This window comes from Lepisosteus platostomus, chromosome 17 (assembly GCF_059453375.1).
Source record: "Lepisosteus platostomus isolate fLepPlt1 chromosome 17, fLepPlt1.hap1, whole genome shotgun sequence".
Classification (NCBI taxonomy): Eukaryota; Metazoa; Chordata; class Actinopteri; order Semionotiformes; family Lepisosteidae; genus Lepisosteus; species Lepisosteus platostomus.
The window spans coordinates 22,594,303-22,610,612 of record NC_142627.1 but is presented as its reverse complement, the minus strand read 5'-3'; the positions used below and the strand labels follow the sequence as shown (position 1 = coordinate 22,610,612).

Sequence of the window (16,310 nt, the reverse complement as noted above, 5' to 3'; positions counted from 1 at the left end):
TTGAGCATTTTTAAATGGAAGTAAGGGGGTATTTGCAGACTATTTCGAAGTGCAAAAATATGAAAGCAGTGCGGACATTATTTTTACTTACTTTGTTTAATCTTTTTTCATAACTTGAATTTATGTAGTAATATGTACCCCTGACGATATTGTTGTCTTGAATTGTTACATGTACTCTTGTTTGTATTGTAATTTTTGTTCTTTTGTTAAGCATAAATAAATAAAATTAAAACCAACTTTGGACTGCTTCCTGATTTCCCCTGCAGGATTGCTTGTGGACTTGTTCGCCTGCGCCACGCCCCCCAGCGCCGGAACACTGCCGCCACGCCCCCCAGCGCCGGAACACTGCCGCCACGCCCCCCAGCGCCGGAACACTGTCGCCACGCCCCCCAGCGCCGAAACACTGTCGCCACGCCCCCCAGCGCCGAAACACTGCCGCCACGCCCCCCAGCACCGGAACACTGTCGCCACGCCCCCCAGCGCCGGAACACTGTCGCCACGCCCCCCAGCACCGGAACACTGTCGCCACGCCCCCCAGCGCCGGAACACTGCAGTCACGCCCCCCAGCACCGGAACACTGCAGCCACGCCCCCCAGCACCGGAACACTGCAGTCACGCCCCCCAGCGCCGGAACACTGCCGCCACGCCCCCCAGCGCCGGAACACTGCAGTCACGCCCCCCAGCACCGGAACACTGCAGCCACGCCCCCCAGCGCCGGAACACTGTCGCCACGCCCCCCAGCACCGGAACACTGCCGCCACGCCCCCCAGCGCCGGAACACTGCAGCCACGCCCCCCAGCGCCGGAACACTGCCGCCACGCCCCCCAGCGCCGAAACACTGCCGCCACGCCCCCCAGCGCCACAGTCGCCACGCCCCCCAGCGCCGGAACACTGCCGCCACGCCCCCCCGTCAGTCATCCCGTCCCGATCCTGCCGTGTTTCCCTGTCGCCCTTCTCCAGTCTCTTCCGGACTGTACTGTCGGCATAGCGTCCTAAATACTCACTACACGTCAGTCTGACCGGCTCCCGTTACAACAGGTCTGCAGACAAATGGAAACGTCTGTTGTGCAAACAGGAAATGCACAATATACAAACATTCTACAACATATTGCTTCATTGCAAACTTGGAAAGTTAGATTTCCTGATTTGCTAACTTGTGTTTAGTAAACGTTTAACAACATCCCTTCACACATTCTTTACCTTTTTTCCCCGGATCTGTACTTTTAATGCTTGGAGAACATTAATAAGTACGTCCTTTTCCAAAGTAATGAATTCCAAATTGTTTTCACTGGTTTGGGGAGTCATTAAATTCAACTGGTGCATTGCGATCACATGAACCGCTAATCTGTGGGCAATTGCAAAATGGAATTGAGTGTTTTGTTTAGCTTCTGTTATTTTAAATGTGGTCTTGAACACACTAAAAAGCGGTATGTGTCACCGTACTGTCTTGTTCCTATCTAAAAGACCTTCTGCTGTTACAAACAGTAAAGGGTAAGGAGAAGGCCTTATGATGGTTTATGATGTTTTGCAGTTGTGTGTTGCAATCTTTGGTGTGGACAGACCAGTGTGACTTTCGTGGGTGAGACATTTCATAATCACAAGTCTGTTTTTAGAAATAACTGGTAAAGAAAACACACATTGATTTCTAATCTTTATTAACACAAAGCAGAAGGAAACACAATACAGCTACTTTGCAATGTGTTGTAGTCAGGTGACGGCTGTGCTGACAGCACAGGCCCTAGGAGTATTAGCAATTCACTATACTTACTGTAGCTTATTCATCCACAAGGAAATTAATGCTTTAAGACTTATTCACTAATTGAAAGTGCAGCTTTTAAACACAGATTTAATAAACTAAACATCAAAGCTGGTCATTTTTCACCAAAGAGCCTCTGGGAAAAGTAGCCAAGTTATTAGAGGAAGCTCTGCTCAAGAACTATGATGACAAGCAGTTTCACAGCGGTAGTGATTTTGAAAAGTTAAATGCCTAATGCACTGTAATTTGACTTGGCTATGACTTGTTTTCAGCAATAAGTTGAAAAATATAAAGAAAAGAAAAACATAACTGCCCCCTTAGTGAAAAATGACTGATAGTGCCTACCTTGGCTTTTTTAAGACTAATGCTACAAACTCATAATTTTATAGTTTCTCAGCATACATACTTATTTTTGCCATTGCATATTTACTTTCTGGATGTTCTTCCTTTTTGGGGCTCAGGCTGCTTAGCTGCTGCTTTGGGGGCGTGAGCTGGGGCAGCAGGGGGTGGCGTGGGTCTGGGCATTTGGCCCAGTTTGGGCGGTGGGATCTCCTCCCCCTGCTTGTAGACACTTACGGTGATGTCCACAGTCTCCCCGCCATACTTGTTACGGACATTCATGCTGAACCTCCCAGAATCCTCGGTTGTCACACCCTTGATAGTCAGGCTGGCGTATTTTCCCTGTTCGAGGGTCACCACGTAGTGATCATCAAGCTCCACTTCCTTGTCATTCTTGTACCAGACCACCTCAGGAGATGGGTCACCGCACACAGTGCACGTCAAGCTTAGTGTCTGTAAAAACAAAGAGGCAGGATGCCGTTTTTCAGTGAATTCACCTTGAATGCAAATTCAGTGAAATTACATTAAGCATCTACTTTTATATTTCAGCAAAGAAGTGCAAAGGCATCTAGGGAAAAATAAGAATAAACCTTAACTTCCATTTTCTGCTAATGACTGAGCTATCCCCTTCTTTGTTTGTGGCTCTGATTTAGAAATAATGTAAAAAAAACAGTTGCAAGTTATTTAAAAGTCCCCTAACATGCTTTTTTCTTTTTTTAAATTGTTTTATACAGTACATGCACAACCATGCAAAAAATTTTACTAATTATAAATTAGTTTATTAATTACATTCCATTTTCTGATCAGCACTTCACATTAAAGAGGTTATTAAATGTTTTATCAATATTTTACACATTTAATAAACTGTTAGAAAGCATTAATTATTCTAGATTAGTTATTAAGACATTAGATTTGTTATTATACACATATTGTACTATGAAGGAGTTTTTTGTTGTGACGAAAAAGTATTGTTACTATTTCAATACCCTGACTGTAGTGTAGTGAAACATCTGATCTGAATGGCCTAGATAGCACAGTGTGTTAACAGTATGATACTGGACTGGATGTAATAAGAGATTTCATGTCACCATACATTTAAAATGAAATTGTGAGGTGTCTCCAGAAGTTAGATTAGATGAAGTCAAAGAGAAGTGTGATTCTCAATGCAACTAGACAAGTAATCTCTTTTAAAACACTCATGCTTAATTATTCATCTGAGCACCTATTATTGTTTTTCTGAACATGTGTGTGTTTAAAGCTCTCAGGTTTCTCCTCAATGGCCCTTTGGTCACCACACACACCACATATATGCTTCCCTGGGGTGAGACAAACTGACCACAGTAAGTCAATGACAGATAATCAACTTCGAGTTCTATCGCCAGGATCAATCTCCAGAAAACATGAAGTAGAATCTGGTAAAACATTTTCTTATGAGGGGAAACATTTCACTTATAACTAATCAAAGACGATATTTGTAGCTTTTAGAGTGTTTTTTGTTTTAGCCTTACTTTAGAATAAAATAAATACTAATGAAATGATCAGAACACTGGGATAGAGGAATGTGTTTTAAATGCAGATATCATTGCCTTACCTTCTTTTCCATGATTGTAACCACATCAGGCAGACCACCGACCACTTTACCGCGGTCTAAGGATAGAAATATTTGAATGTCAATTAACTCTTTACAGGGCTAAATACGAGAACACGCACACTAGAGTTAACATTAAGTTTCCCACTCCCTCTGAGCCCGCTGAATGAGAAATACTCACTTTTCTCAGCAAATGCCACTTGTCTGAAAGAGACAAAAGACACCAAATCGTCACCATGACGCATCAGCGGTGCATTTACAATAGCAAACCTGAAAATCTAAATATTTTTTAAATGTTCTATATTGGCTCATTTTGTCTAGCATGAGCCCTCCCAAGCCAGTATCGGCTCGGATTGTCTGGGCTTGTGTCAGAATGTGGAGGGTTGCAGGCAGAAAGATATGTTTTCTGAAAGCACCTCCATGCTCAGGGCGCCCACGTTAGTGCTGCACGTTCCCAGGCCTGCCTGGCAGCACAATGCATATTTAATGCTAATTTGGGGCATGTATTAGTTGTTATTTACTGTATAACTGATTAACAGTGGTGTATTTATTTTCTGTTTGTTCCACCATTTTGTGTCAGGATACAAACCCTGATGCGACCCTAGTTTAAATGGAGACCTTCCTGTCCATCCAGAGAATGTAGCCTGTGATTCATGGTGTAGGAGTCAATTTCTCGGTTACATGGTTCGTGTGCTGTATCACTGCTGTCTAAGTATTGGGCCTATGCCTCTTAAAACATTATGGGGGCAATTCTGTGGAAAACTACAGTTTTGTTACTTTTTTTGCTGTGTTCTCCTTTTCATACATTTTTCTTTGCACAAGAATTTCCTGCCTATTATCAATGAGGAGTAGTAAAAATCTAATTGTCTTACTTGAGTCTCTGGAACTCCGCGTATGCATCAGTATAAGCTGAAAAAAAGGAGATATAGATATTTTAATTTTAAGCACAAGGCTTAGATGGATAGGATAAGTATACTGTATGTATACAGATAAATTGATACATCATTGCACATGAATTAATTAAAGTATATATATAAATTTGCTGTATCCTTTGACTGCAAACAGAAATGTGGACTGAGTTTCTCAGTAGAAACAAGCATTAGAGCATATCTTCTATTAGCTTGATTTTCTATACCTGATTTCCCAGAAAATGTAAGTAAAATAAAACAGCTTGTATTGCTATTGCTAAGTATTGCTATTCCACCTTGGAATTGGCAGAGGTGTTCCTTGCTTTACTGTTTTGACTGTTGCATTGTATCACCCATTAGTGACCTGTCTTTATGGATTTTGTCATTACAAATTGTGTTAATTTCTTTATGTGTGTGACACAATAATGCCTTTGAACCTTTTGTGTATAATTTTATACAAATGCCTTTGTCTGACTATTTGAAGAAATACTATGAAAAAGGCATTGACCTTTCTTTTCGGCTCAATTATTGATGTAAGAATTACACTGACAACACTGACTTTGGTCATTGGATAGTTTAAGTTAATGCGTCTTGAAATGATTTGGTTCTATAAAAGGAGTGGTTGACTGGTACTGACATGCTTTATCTCCTCAGGCTGCGTTTCTCAAATGAGTTTTTACCTTGTCCAGAGAGGTCGATAGTGCGGGTGTAGGACTGCTTTGCATCTAGAATCTCAATGGTGTATTTTCCCTTTTCTCTCTCTGTTGGCTCACAGATCTGCATCCAGACCATTTCAGAGGTACCACCAATTCTCATCTTTTCAGAAGATGAAATCTTTGAGTCTCTGCAGAAGATGAAAAGTTAAAAAATCAAATAACAAGACTGGCACTTTACTCAGAAAGCAAAATCTTCAGCAAAAATGAGGATCTAAGGCCACACAGCCAAAGTCCAGAACATGATTAGAAGTTGTGGTTAATAGAAAGAAGAAGGAACTATTGGTGTAGCCAGCCTTTGTCTAAGATAGATTTAGAGAGATAGTACTTACAGTACACTGTATAATCAATGAGTCCATGTTTCTTTTTGTGAAAAACTAATCAAGCAGGCCACTTCCATACAGTATGTTGACATTCAGCTATCTCTCATCACTAGGACAACTACCTAGAGTTGCCTCTACATACAATATATTAATGGTGGCTTACAAAAACACATTATGCTTACCTTCAAACAGCTTAAACAGCTTTGGGATTGTTTTTCCCAGAAACCTTTAAGCTGTTTGGTATTGTACATCTCTCTCTAAGGCGCTGGCATCAGTTTGAGCAGCAGGTAAGCAGCTTAGAAACAATGTTAGAAAATAAGTGCTTCCTCCTGGACTAGACTGAGGAAGCACGCTTCGCTCTCCCATGTGCTTATACTGAGAAAGCCCTCTTCTGTAGGTTAGTCAGGGGAAGCTCAGCTGGCTGACCTATACGGGCAGGTTATATGGGTGGGGGCACAGTATACAGTAAGTTTAAACAAACGGGGAATCCATTCAGGTAATACAGGTGAAGAACCAAGTTAGGGTGAATGATTTTTACACCCAGATTGATCTGACCTTGGCCTGGTTTTCACCATTTCCTACAGTTTAATATTAGCAGAGCTATTATCAGGTTATAGTTAACAGACCCTTGCTAACCAGGCTTCAGGCTTGGTTCCATGCAGCCTGGTCAGGGGGACCCGACACAGGTACGAGTGTTGACTCATCGGAAAAACACATGAGATGTTTTTGCTTCACACTGTGATTCCAGTGTGAAAAATAAGAGTTAAACTATACTGCTCCGATGCTTGCTTATGCCATATCTAAGGCTAATGCAGATATCCTGTATAATTTCACTTAAGAATCAATCTCTTTATACAGTATGCAATATGGAAGCAATGCTGTGGGAATCACAATTATTATATGGATTTTTCCCATATATGCTTTCATAATGAAAAAACAGAAAATCTGCATACTTGTGGTACCAGACAGTTCTCATTTCCTCCGTATAGTACTTCATGAAGCACTGAAATCTGATTCCTTCTGGAGTACACTGAATCTTCAGCTCAGAGGCACTGGCCCCTTAATGAACAAATAAAGGAGAAAACATATATAAGAATGTGTATATATAGTTATTTATTAAACAGTTATACCACTAGAAAAAATTGCATTGATTTTAAAAGTCCTATGTGGCTTTTAACAGAGTATTGTCCAAAATGCCAAACATTAAAAGGCATGGGAATGTCCCCCTGGTGCTAGTTTTAACAACCTTTGTTATACTCAGCCACCTACTGGCCTGCTTTGTTCATTATTGATTGTGCCTCAGTTTCCTAACTGAAGGGAATTACTTGCACATACTGTGGCACCAAAGCATACTCTGTGGTTGTACAAAATGTGATGTAGCACTATACTCTATACAATAAAACAGTGTGAGAATCATTATTAATTCCAAGAGATGAGCTTAACTGTTATTTTTTAACAATGACTTATGAGCATCTGTTCTGTACTGCTGTACACATAGTGACTGTGTAATTTTGAAGACTGAATAAGATAAAGAACAGCATTACTGTTTAATATGGGTAAATTCCATGTCAAGCTTTAAATAAAAATACATTTACTTTCTGTAGTGTATTTTAGAGTGTGCTGGGTTTTTAAAATGATTTCAACATTCTTGAATGCAGTTAAAATTGAACATACTCTCAAGGAAGCTAGCTATATTTTGTGAAAAGCTCCAGATGTAAAACTATTGAGGGATGATTGCTTTGGCTTAAAAGCAGTACAAATGTTGACAAATGTTAATTCTTAACCCTGTTACTGAAATGATTAAAGTCAAGAATATAACATGAACCCTCACCTGCTATTTTGCTGATGCCATTTATGATATCTTCAAACACTAGAAAACAACCAAAAATAGCATGAGTATGCTCCAAAATAAACAGCCTTACAGTAGTTTGCCCAAACCTTTTAGATGCAATGCTTATCGTCAATAATAAACATATTATGTATGTAGACTGTCATCAAATCAATAACACACAAATTTCTATCTATACTTTAATCTAACGGTAAGCTCAATTAGATTTTAGATATTTTGATTTATTTTGTGAACAATACATTAAAGAAGAATCATCAGAAAAAGAAAACACAAACTTGCCTAATTCTGATGTTTTAATAAGGATAGCAGTTTTAACAAAGAATTATTTTCAAGTGATGAGAAATTGTATTAATTTAATATACTGTACATGACAGAAATTGGTATTTTAATATGCTAATAATACTATTATTATTAATAATATATTACATACACCAAAAAAGAAAACCCAGGATATCCTTATATAAAATCCTTATCATACATTATTGAAGTAAAAAAATGGCCCTTTGAATACTGAACTGAAAACCATGATTCTCCTTTACATGAAAAAGAACAGCATCTCATTTTATCCATCTTTGAAAATACTGTTCAACAGGGTAAGTCCCATCTGCAGCATGGGATTCTACAACAATGACGTTTGTTTTAATGTTAGTGTAAGTACTACTAATCTATCGCTTAAACACAATTTGAAATAATTTCAACACAGGACACAAAAAAGTGACATTACCTTTACCAGAAACATCAAGAGTTGACACATCCTGTCCTCTGTCATCCTTGAGAATGGCCCTGTACTCACCCTGGTCTTTCTTAGAGAACTGCAAGGAAAACAAACAAAATGACTGTGATTTGAGATACTGTATGTGTTTTTAATGTACAAGTTTATATTAAATACTCATAACAAGTCTTACATACACATTTTATTTAGCACATCAACCAATTCCTGCTTATTATTTTGCAATTGTCCCAAGAATTAAAATAACAGTACCAGCAAAAAATGATTATCTGTTAAGCCAGTTTAATTTTCATTCACTTTTTTTAAATTTCCATCAAACAAATTTTTACAATTAATAGAAAAATACACAGAAATGGAGGAATGAATTTGTTCTGAAGATGAGAAACGACATTTGACCAGATTAAGTTGAGTCTCGCGCTGGACTTTAAGCTTAGCAGTATGCAAGTACTGCTGAATATCATTAGCATTACCATCGCTTCACAGACATGACCTTCACCATCACTACTGAAAGCATAGATTGCAATATCATCCCATCAACCACTACAAAAACTCCCTTCATCTTGTTCAGCACTCAAGAAAAAGCAATGACTGCATAGTGTTGATTTTGAAATCTGTGAACATCGTCAGACTTCAGATGTAAAATGATTTGAACATTGTTAGAGTGCAAGAATTTTAAAACATTTAGTTCTTTTGTACTAAAAGGTGAATTTAAGCTGTATATGTTCCAGGATTTGGCACTTAAAAAGTTGTGAATTGAAAATACAGTAGTGAAGGACAGTGCCTTCCCTAGGAAATAGTTTTGAAACACATCAATAACAAGCAAGAGAGAAAGATGTAAGCATATACTGCAGTTAACATCAAAAAGTCAACATGATCAGATGGAGATCAAACTACCAGATATACCGGGTTTAACATACACTGGGAACTGTGCAATTTTATCCCCATATCAGGAAAGGGTACCTGAGGGATAGGTAACTTGCATATTCCAGACATAACATCCACCGGCTCATCAAGAATAACTTTTTCATCATCCTTGAACCATTGGAAGACAGACTCTTTCTTAACATTGGCAACCTGCATCAAGGCACAAGAAGAAATACAGTTGTATGTTATTTCATACACCCACTGACCAAGCAATAGGAAACCCCATGGAATAATATGTTGGGTTTCTCCAAACAAAATAACTTGAATAGGATGTAGCCTGCGATGGAATAGCAGCCTAACACCACTAGATTCTTCTCAAGGCTGTGATGAGAATAAAGGAGTGTAGGACTCCCATGTCAATTCCACTGGATCCACTAGACCTCAATAGTACTGAGATCTGTGGCTTGCTGTGGACAGGGAAGCTGATGACCGTCTATCTTGTTCTCCTCAATCTGACCATACAGTCTGCCATTAAAAATACATTTGGTCATTTTACTTTTTTTTTCATGGAGGCCAGTTAGTGTAAGTATAGTTGATTATAAATCCCAGTATATGTTGCACCTAAAATGATACGGTACGTAATTTAAAGATTTAAAAAACATACCTTGCAGACAAGCATAACAGTACAGTCTTCCTCCACATGCCAGTGGATATACTCCAGAAAATGAGGACCTAGTGTTACAAAAGTAACTCTTTAGATACTGCCATGTATTTTCACAGATTACTTCCCTAATTTCTTACACAGAACAGTGAGTTAGACAATCACGTGGAACATAAAGAAAACTACAGGTCTCAATAACATTGTGACAGATGTTGGTTAATTGTTATCTTTTACCAACTTACTGTACATGTTTGCATGCCAAAGTGCATCAGGTGAGTTTCTTTTTCTTAATCTTATATGTGTGTTGTACTGTATTTCATATTTGTGTGATGTGCTTTGTTCAAAGGTAAACAAAAGCTTGAAATTTAATTTCTGGAGGTAATTAATAAGGCTTTTCAAAGGCAATTTCCACTATATACTGGTGCTTACAGGAATTTAGAAACAAAGTTGAATGAATTCACATCCAACACCATGTTCTTGTTTACATTAAGTTTGAAAAGGTCATATACCTTGTTTCCTGAGGTACTCCCTTCTCTGGAATTCTGCCTCCTCCAGGGCAGCTTTGAAAACTTAGTAAAAAACAAAAGCGATATAAATGATGGCATTGTAACTCCTTAGAGCATTTTATTGCAATACAACACATTCCCGTTGTAGAAATTCCCTTACCATCTCCAATGAGCACCAAAGCAGACTGGTTCTTGGCTTTACCATCTTGGATTTGAACAGTGTAGGTGCCCTCACTCTGTGAGGTGAATTTGTCCATCACCATCTCAATAATACCAGTAGAGATATCGCAGTGTATCTTGTGAGACTGAAATTACGCAAAAACAGATGAAACAGTTTAATATTTGGCTTTGTGGAACACATTATTCGGACTATTATTAAATATGTTACATTTTAAAAGATTAAAGGCATTAGCTTGGGGGTGATGGTTACCCCCTGGTTCCATTGTCACACAATCATGGGTTCAAGGTCACCGTGTGGACACTTTCCTCACATTAGTGACCACAAATGCTCAGTCCACTTAGTCATATAAATGAATACCCCATGGGCCATATTCAATGGCCCATCTTTGATGAGCTTTAAAATCAGTCCACTGTCAATTATAGAATAGCCACTTTAGTATGCAAAATTACTTTAAAACTTTCCACTGACCACTTAAGCATTTTGTTGTTTAAAATGTTTTGGTATTTGTAAGTGTTGTGTCAACAGTAGTGCATCTGTAGAAATACAAGGCTGAAAAAGACCTCAGTCCCTTTGTCATTAATTCAGAAATTGGCCTTGAATTTATTTCAGACTACATTCTTTCCTTTTAAATGATATTCTCTTCAGGCATAAATTCATTAATCTCCCCAGTTTAATTAAGACAAATATATTCTGTGCTGTCTGGGTTTTACTCTTTAAAATGTGGCCAGAATTTTACATTTTGTTTTAGTGCAACATACAGATAATTACATATTTATCTAATTGTCAGATAATCTCATGTAAAGTATATGGCAAACAACCTAAATTCAAGGGCACATTCCAGAAGCTAAATTAGGAAATTGGTTAAACAGAATTGGAGGAATTACAAATAATTTGAATCTATCACATGAGTTTAAATCATATCTAATCATATTTTATTCTTTTTAACTTTCCAACAGAATCAGGTCAAAGGTAATAAGGTGTCACTTGATCAATAGTATCTTCAGCCACTACCTATAAATCCATCTTTTAAATAAATAGTCTTTGACCTTAAACCCAAACCCTAAAAAAAATGAACTAATCCTTTACAACAGGCAATAAAAGGTAATTTCCTGATATCAGTCCACTCAAACTGAATACTTCATTCTTCAAATGCATGCATTATACAAAGCAATTAAATGTATATTCTATATTCCTGAAAAATGTTATTTTAATGGATGGTTCTCAAAATTCACTTATCTGGGACTGATGAATGTCTTTCTAAATAGGATGTTCCAAGATTAACAATGGGAGACTATATCCATACATTAATGGTATTTTAGAGAGCATGAAAAGCATAGAGCACAATATGTACATTAGAAGTATTCATTTATGTATTAATGTTTCCTAGTGAATTCTAAATCCATTTAAGTTCCTGAAATTTCATTAAAGAATGAAGCAATCGGTGTACCTCACTGCTGGTGACCTCCCTGTCATTAACAATAAATTTGTAATTGACAGCAGAAGACAGCTTTTCAGCCTGCAGCCAGAAACGAACTTGACCTCTCTCAAAGATCTCGTAGGACAGCTCCTTTTTCAGAGGAATCACTAAGAAAGTGAGAAGAAAGGCAGTTCAGCATTAAAGTCATTGTGACCGTCCTTGGTAATACAGACACGATAGAAAAGGGAAGTGTCTGGGCTGTTTGTTAATTATTCAGGCATCTTCTACCAAGAAGTCAGGTAGGTATGGCAGTTTTCCTCCTGTGCCTGAAACCTCTTGCAACACATGTAATTTACTCTTAAAAATAAAAATATATATAAATGACTGAATCAAACTAAAAAACAAATATACAGTAACAATCTTCTACAAAACACATGGCCCTGCCTCTACTTTGTTTAGTAAGCAAAACCCCACTAAAAAGGATATAATCAGTTATTTTTACCATAAACATGTTAAAAATACAAATAAGCAGAGTCTGCACTGTAATGGTTATTTATAACCCCTATATTTATATCTATAAAGGTTATTTAATACAGTATTCCAGACAATTATTACAAATGTGCAAATTATCATGTGAGCTTCACAGACACTATAGCACTGAAAAAGAAAGAAAAGTTGTTATGATGCTCACAAGGTTTAAATTATGACAAAATCATGTTTTGTTTAGGACAAAAGTGTTCTTTCTTAACAGTCGAAAAAGGACTTTTGTTGGCCGTGCCCCAGAATCAAATGATCGTTTAGATATTTAAAAATCACCTTTTCATTGCACATCAACCTTCTCTAATACAGTACATATCACATTTGGTTAACACAAACTGGACATTTCTAGAGCTATTTAAAAAAAAATAATTCACGTTTGTTTCTGAAGAGCTAAAATCAATTAAATCCAATTTGTCATATGTACCGAAGAGATTTCAGCGACAAATTCAAAATGATTAAGTGCTTTTTCATACTATATGTTTTACAAATCAAGTGCATTGAATTGACATACTGTAAGCTTACAATACTTCAATACTTTTCAGTAGTTTGGCCAACAGGAATGAGCCAGGGAGCTGCTGCAAGGGTGAAGATGGGGTGGAAGGGGGGATGTCAGAAAAATGTGCAGAACGGGTGCAAAACAGGTGCTGAACAGGAGAAACAATTAAACAAGGGAGAGCAGACGTGGATGATATTAGAATTTGGTCTCCACCAAAACTCACATTCAAAAGCACCATTTGGGGGCTAGCAACTAATTGGATGTTCTTGATGTCTTTTAGGTATGTTATAGGTTATCACCTAGGAGCACAGGTGAGATTAAACTGAATTTATTTGACTTTTTTTTATTTGAATATTCTGTGTAATGTTGTTTATCTGTGCATGGAAAACACAAAACTGTATATATTTATACATTTGTATTTGCATTCCTAATAAAGATTTGAAAAGGGAGAAAGGTGGACTCACAAGGGTTTCTTATTTCATGGCTGAGAGCCATCAGTTTTTCCAGCTCTGCAACACAGTAAAGAAAAGATTGGAATAAAATAATATCATATCACCATTTTCTGTCACCTACAGGTACACTTTTGAAAATAAAATTAGATATAGACCTAGGCAGTTTCATTCTCTCCAGATATAACAAAAAATCATTTTACTTTTCCACTGAATGAATGAAAACAATTTCTAGAGTAAACTTTCAGATTTTCATTAAATAAGAAAACAAAGCCCCTGAGCAAAGATGAAAAGCAGAGGGATTGCACAGGAAATAAAATGCTAAATAATTATACGTATTCTGGCACACTGTTCTATTATAAATGGAGCACAATTGGTTTAACACTGTAACATATAGGTATAGTGCACAAACATATCCATACATTGTACAGTATACTGATACACTTGACACAGAGGGGTCAAATAAGACATTTATAACCTACCCTTCTCCTCCAAGACATAACTTGCAGAAACACCCTCTGTATCAGTGACTGCAACAGAAAAGGTTCCCAGATCCTCTTTATCTGGATTTTTGAAAACAATCTTAGAGCTGAAAAATAATTTAAAGAGCTTTGTAAGAGACCTTAGACAATTCAAATGTTATTCTGCACTTTTCTACATCTGCCTACTTACCTACTTAGATTGGTGTGAAGAAAAAAATATGAAATATATACAGTAAATAAAATATATATTCCATATTTATATATACTGTACATATGAAGTATTATATATAAATAAATAAAATATATGAAGTATCTGACTATACAGCAAATTGCTATTTCACTGACCAGGTATAGGGGCTTAAACAAAATTCTCAAAATCAGATTTATTAATCTGATTAGGTATGAAAATTGTTTCATCTGGAAAGAAAATAAATAAATCCAATTTCTTAACAAAAATAGGTTGTGATAATATTAAAAATAAATAGAAACAATTTATAAATAGACTTGCATTCTTGAAATGACAAAGATTAAATTAAATCCTCTATGATGTTTCAAGTTTGTATGGTGATAACAAATTTTACTCCAATTTCATTTTTATTCAGTTTTGAAATTTTGAGTTGCTTTTGAGCTCACCATCATAGTAAGAACATTTACTAAATTCTTGCCCTTAACAAAGTATTACACATAAAACAAAAAATCTGTTTTACTTACAAAGTTCCTTCGGTTTCAATGGAGACTCTTGAGAAGTCAACAATTTCTTCATATGATTTAGACCAGATAAACTGAGAAATGTCTGTCATTTCATTGCACTCAAATTTCAGGTAAATGTTCCCTTCTTCATCTACTCCAGAAGAAACCTCCTTTGTATCTACAATTCATGATAAGCGTAATTAATTAGAATTTAGATAATCATAATATTTTTTGCTGGAACAACATTAATTTATACAAAACCCGTAAATCACAAGCTTTAAAGCAGTTGTGTTTAACCTGAACACTGTGTATTGAACAGCTATGATTAAACAGCTTTGCACCTGGTGTAACTGAAGTTTTCTTCTTTACCAAGAGGTTTAGTCATCTGAAATGTATGTCAGATATCATTCTCAAGCACACAATTTTATTTTATTACAAAACTATAAGGAAGTTGTTTGGATGCAGTCTCCTCACAAGCTGCACAAGATTTGTAGTGCAATTTATCAAAATTACATCTGTATTGATATTATTTAACAGTGAACACTAGTGATTTATGTTCAGCAAAGAGTTTGTAAAATGTATTTGTTATTATGCTCTTGATCAGGAACATTTCACTTAATTCAAAATTTGTATTTTGGTTGGATGTATCGCTAATAGTTTCATTGTGAAACATCTCTTTGAGAACCTCCAATGCAGTTAGAGAGAATGTAAAATTGCTCTAGGGAAAATATAAAGTAATGAAAAAGGGCAAAACAACATTAGCATATGCAGTACAACATCGACTTTAATTTTTTTTGACTGAATTTATGTTTTTAAAGAAAACTAAGTTGGTGAAATGGATCTAAAACAGAAGAATGTCTAACTATATAAAAATGACTTGGAAAATCTAATTCAGAATTAAATGGGCATCTCACTCTTCTTAGAAATATTATTTGTGAAATGAAATTGAACGTTTTTAAAAGTGGTTTTGTTTGTTTCGGCTATCTGCCACTTTTGGGAAAAAAAATGAGACAATGCAAAATTTTGTATCAGTAGCAAACAATTATTTCTGTGTGTTTCCTGAATTTATGTGAAAACGCAACAAAACATTTTACACCTGGACTGAGGCCCTGTATTCCTAGGGCTAGTTTATCTTCATATACCTGGTCTTGCTTGAACAAACACTGGCTCAGAGACATCTGATGGCTTCCCCTTGCCAGCTGCATTCACAGCACGTACCCTGAACATATAGGAGCTGGCTTCTTCCAGATTTGTAACCTTTAAGACAAAAGGAGGTACAGTACTCAGCTACAATTTTGGAAACCTTTAAAATAGTCCCATCATTTACATGTTAGCTACTGTACATAGTAAGCTTAAGGCGTTAACTAAATGTAGTTTATTATATAAAGACGTGAATTGGAAGGGTAAAGTATCTGTCCTGGTTTCTTTACCTTTAGGTAGCAATGGGAAATGGCTTTTTCATTCACTGTAGTCCACACCTCTGACCCCACTGTGCTCATTTCCACATAGTATCCAGTCACTGGACTTTTCCCAGCATACAATGGGGCCTTCCACAGAATAACCAGAGAGGTATTTCTGATCTCACAGAATGACAGGTCATAGGAAGGTCCTGATGAAGAAAAGCATGTAAAAAAAACATACTCACCCTGTACGTGCTCTTTTGAACCTAAAATCACCACACACAGTGCTTTTGTGTTTTGCTTCGCAATCTTCAATATCCATTCATGACACACGGTTTAGAAGGTATGGATGCAACAAAGGGTGTCTACAATTTAACCCATGTTGACTGATATTTGTAAAAATAAAAATAATTTATTT

At 36.8% G+C, this 16,310-nt stretch overlaps 1 protein-coding gene across 2 annotated transcripts in view; it reads right to left on the bottom strand.

The window, feature by feature from the left end:
- Positions 1-1,638: 1,638 nt before the first annotated feature.
- myom2b (myomesin 2b) overlaps positions 1,639-16,310 on the bottom strand; it is a 40,238-nt gene continuing 25,566 nt past the window's right edge. For both annotated transcript variants that reach the window (XM_088610548.1, XM_088610549.1), the window contains exons 20-37: positions 15,923-16,101; positions 15,635-15,749; positions 14,514-14,670; positions 13,803-13,909; positions 13,336-13,380; positions 11,866-12,002; positions 10,398-10,542; positions 10,241-10,300; positions 9,735-9,802; positions 9,167-9,280; positions 8,201-8,288; positions 7,459-7,497; positions 6,581-6,686; positions 5,272-5,435; positions 4,556-4,592; positions 3,865-3,887; positions 3,687-3,742; positions 1,639-2,548 (exon numbers count right to left, since the gene is read on the bottom strand). In XM_088610548.1, the coding sequence (XP_088466674.1) occupies positions 2,183-2,548; positions 3,687-3,742; positions 3,865-3,887; positions 4,556-4,592; positions 5,272-5,435; positions 6,581-6,686; positions 7,459-7,497; positions 8,201-8,288; positions 9,167-9,280; positions 9,735-9,802; positions 10,241-10,300; positions 10,398-10,542; positions 11,866-12,002; positions 13,336-13,380; positions 13,803-13,909; positions 14,514-14,670; positions 15,635-15,749; positions 15,923-16,101 (2,006 nt within the window). In that variant the 3' untranslated portion in view covers positions 1,639-2,182. The remainder of the gene's footprint in view (positions 2,549-3,686; positions 3,743-3,864; positions 3,888-4,555; positions 4,593-5,271; positions 5,436-6,580; positions 6,687-7,458; positions 7,498-8,200; positions 8,289-9,166; positions 9,281-9,734; positions 9,803-10,240; positions 10,301-10,397; positions 10,543-11,865; positions 12,003-13,335; positions 13,381-13,802; positions 13,910-14,513; positions 14,671-15,634; positions 15,750-15,922; positions 16,102-16,310) is intronic.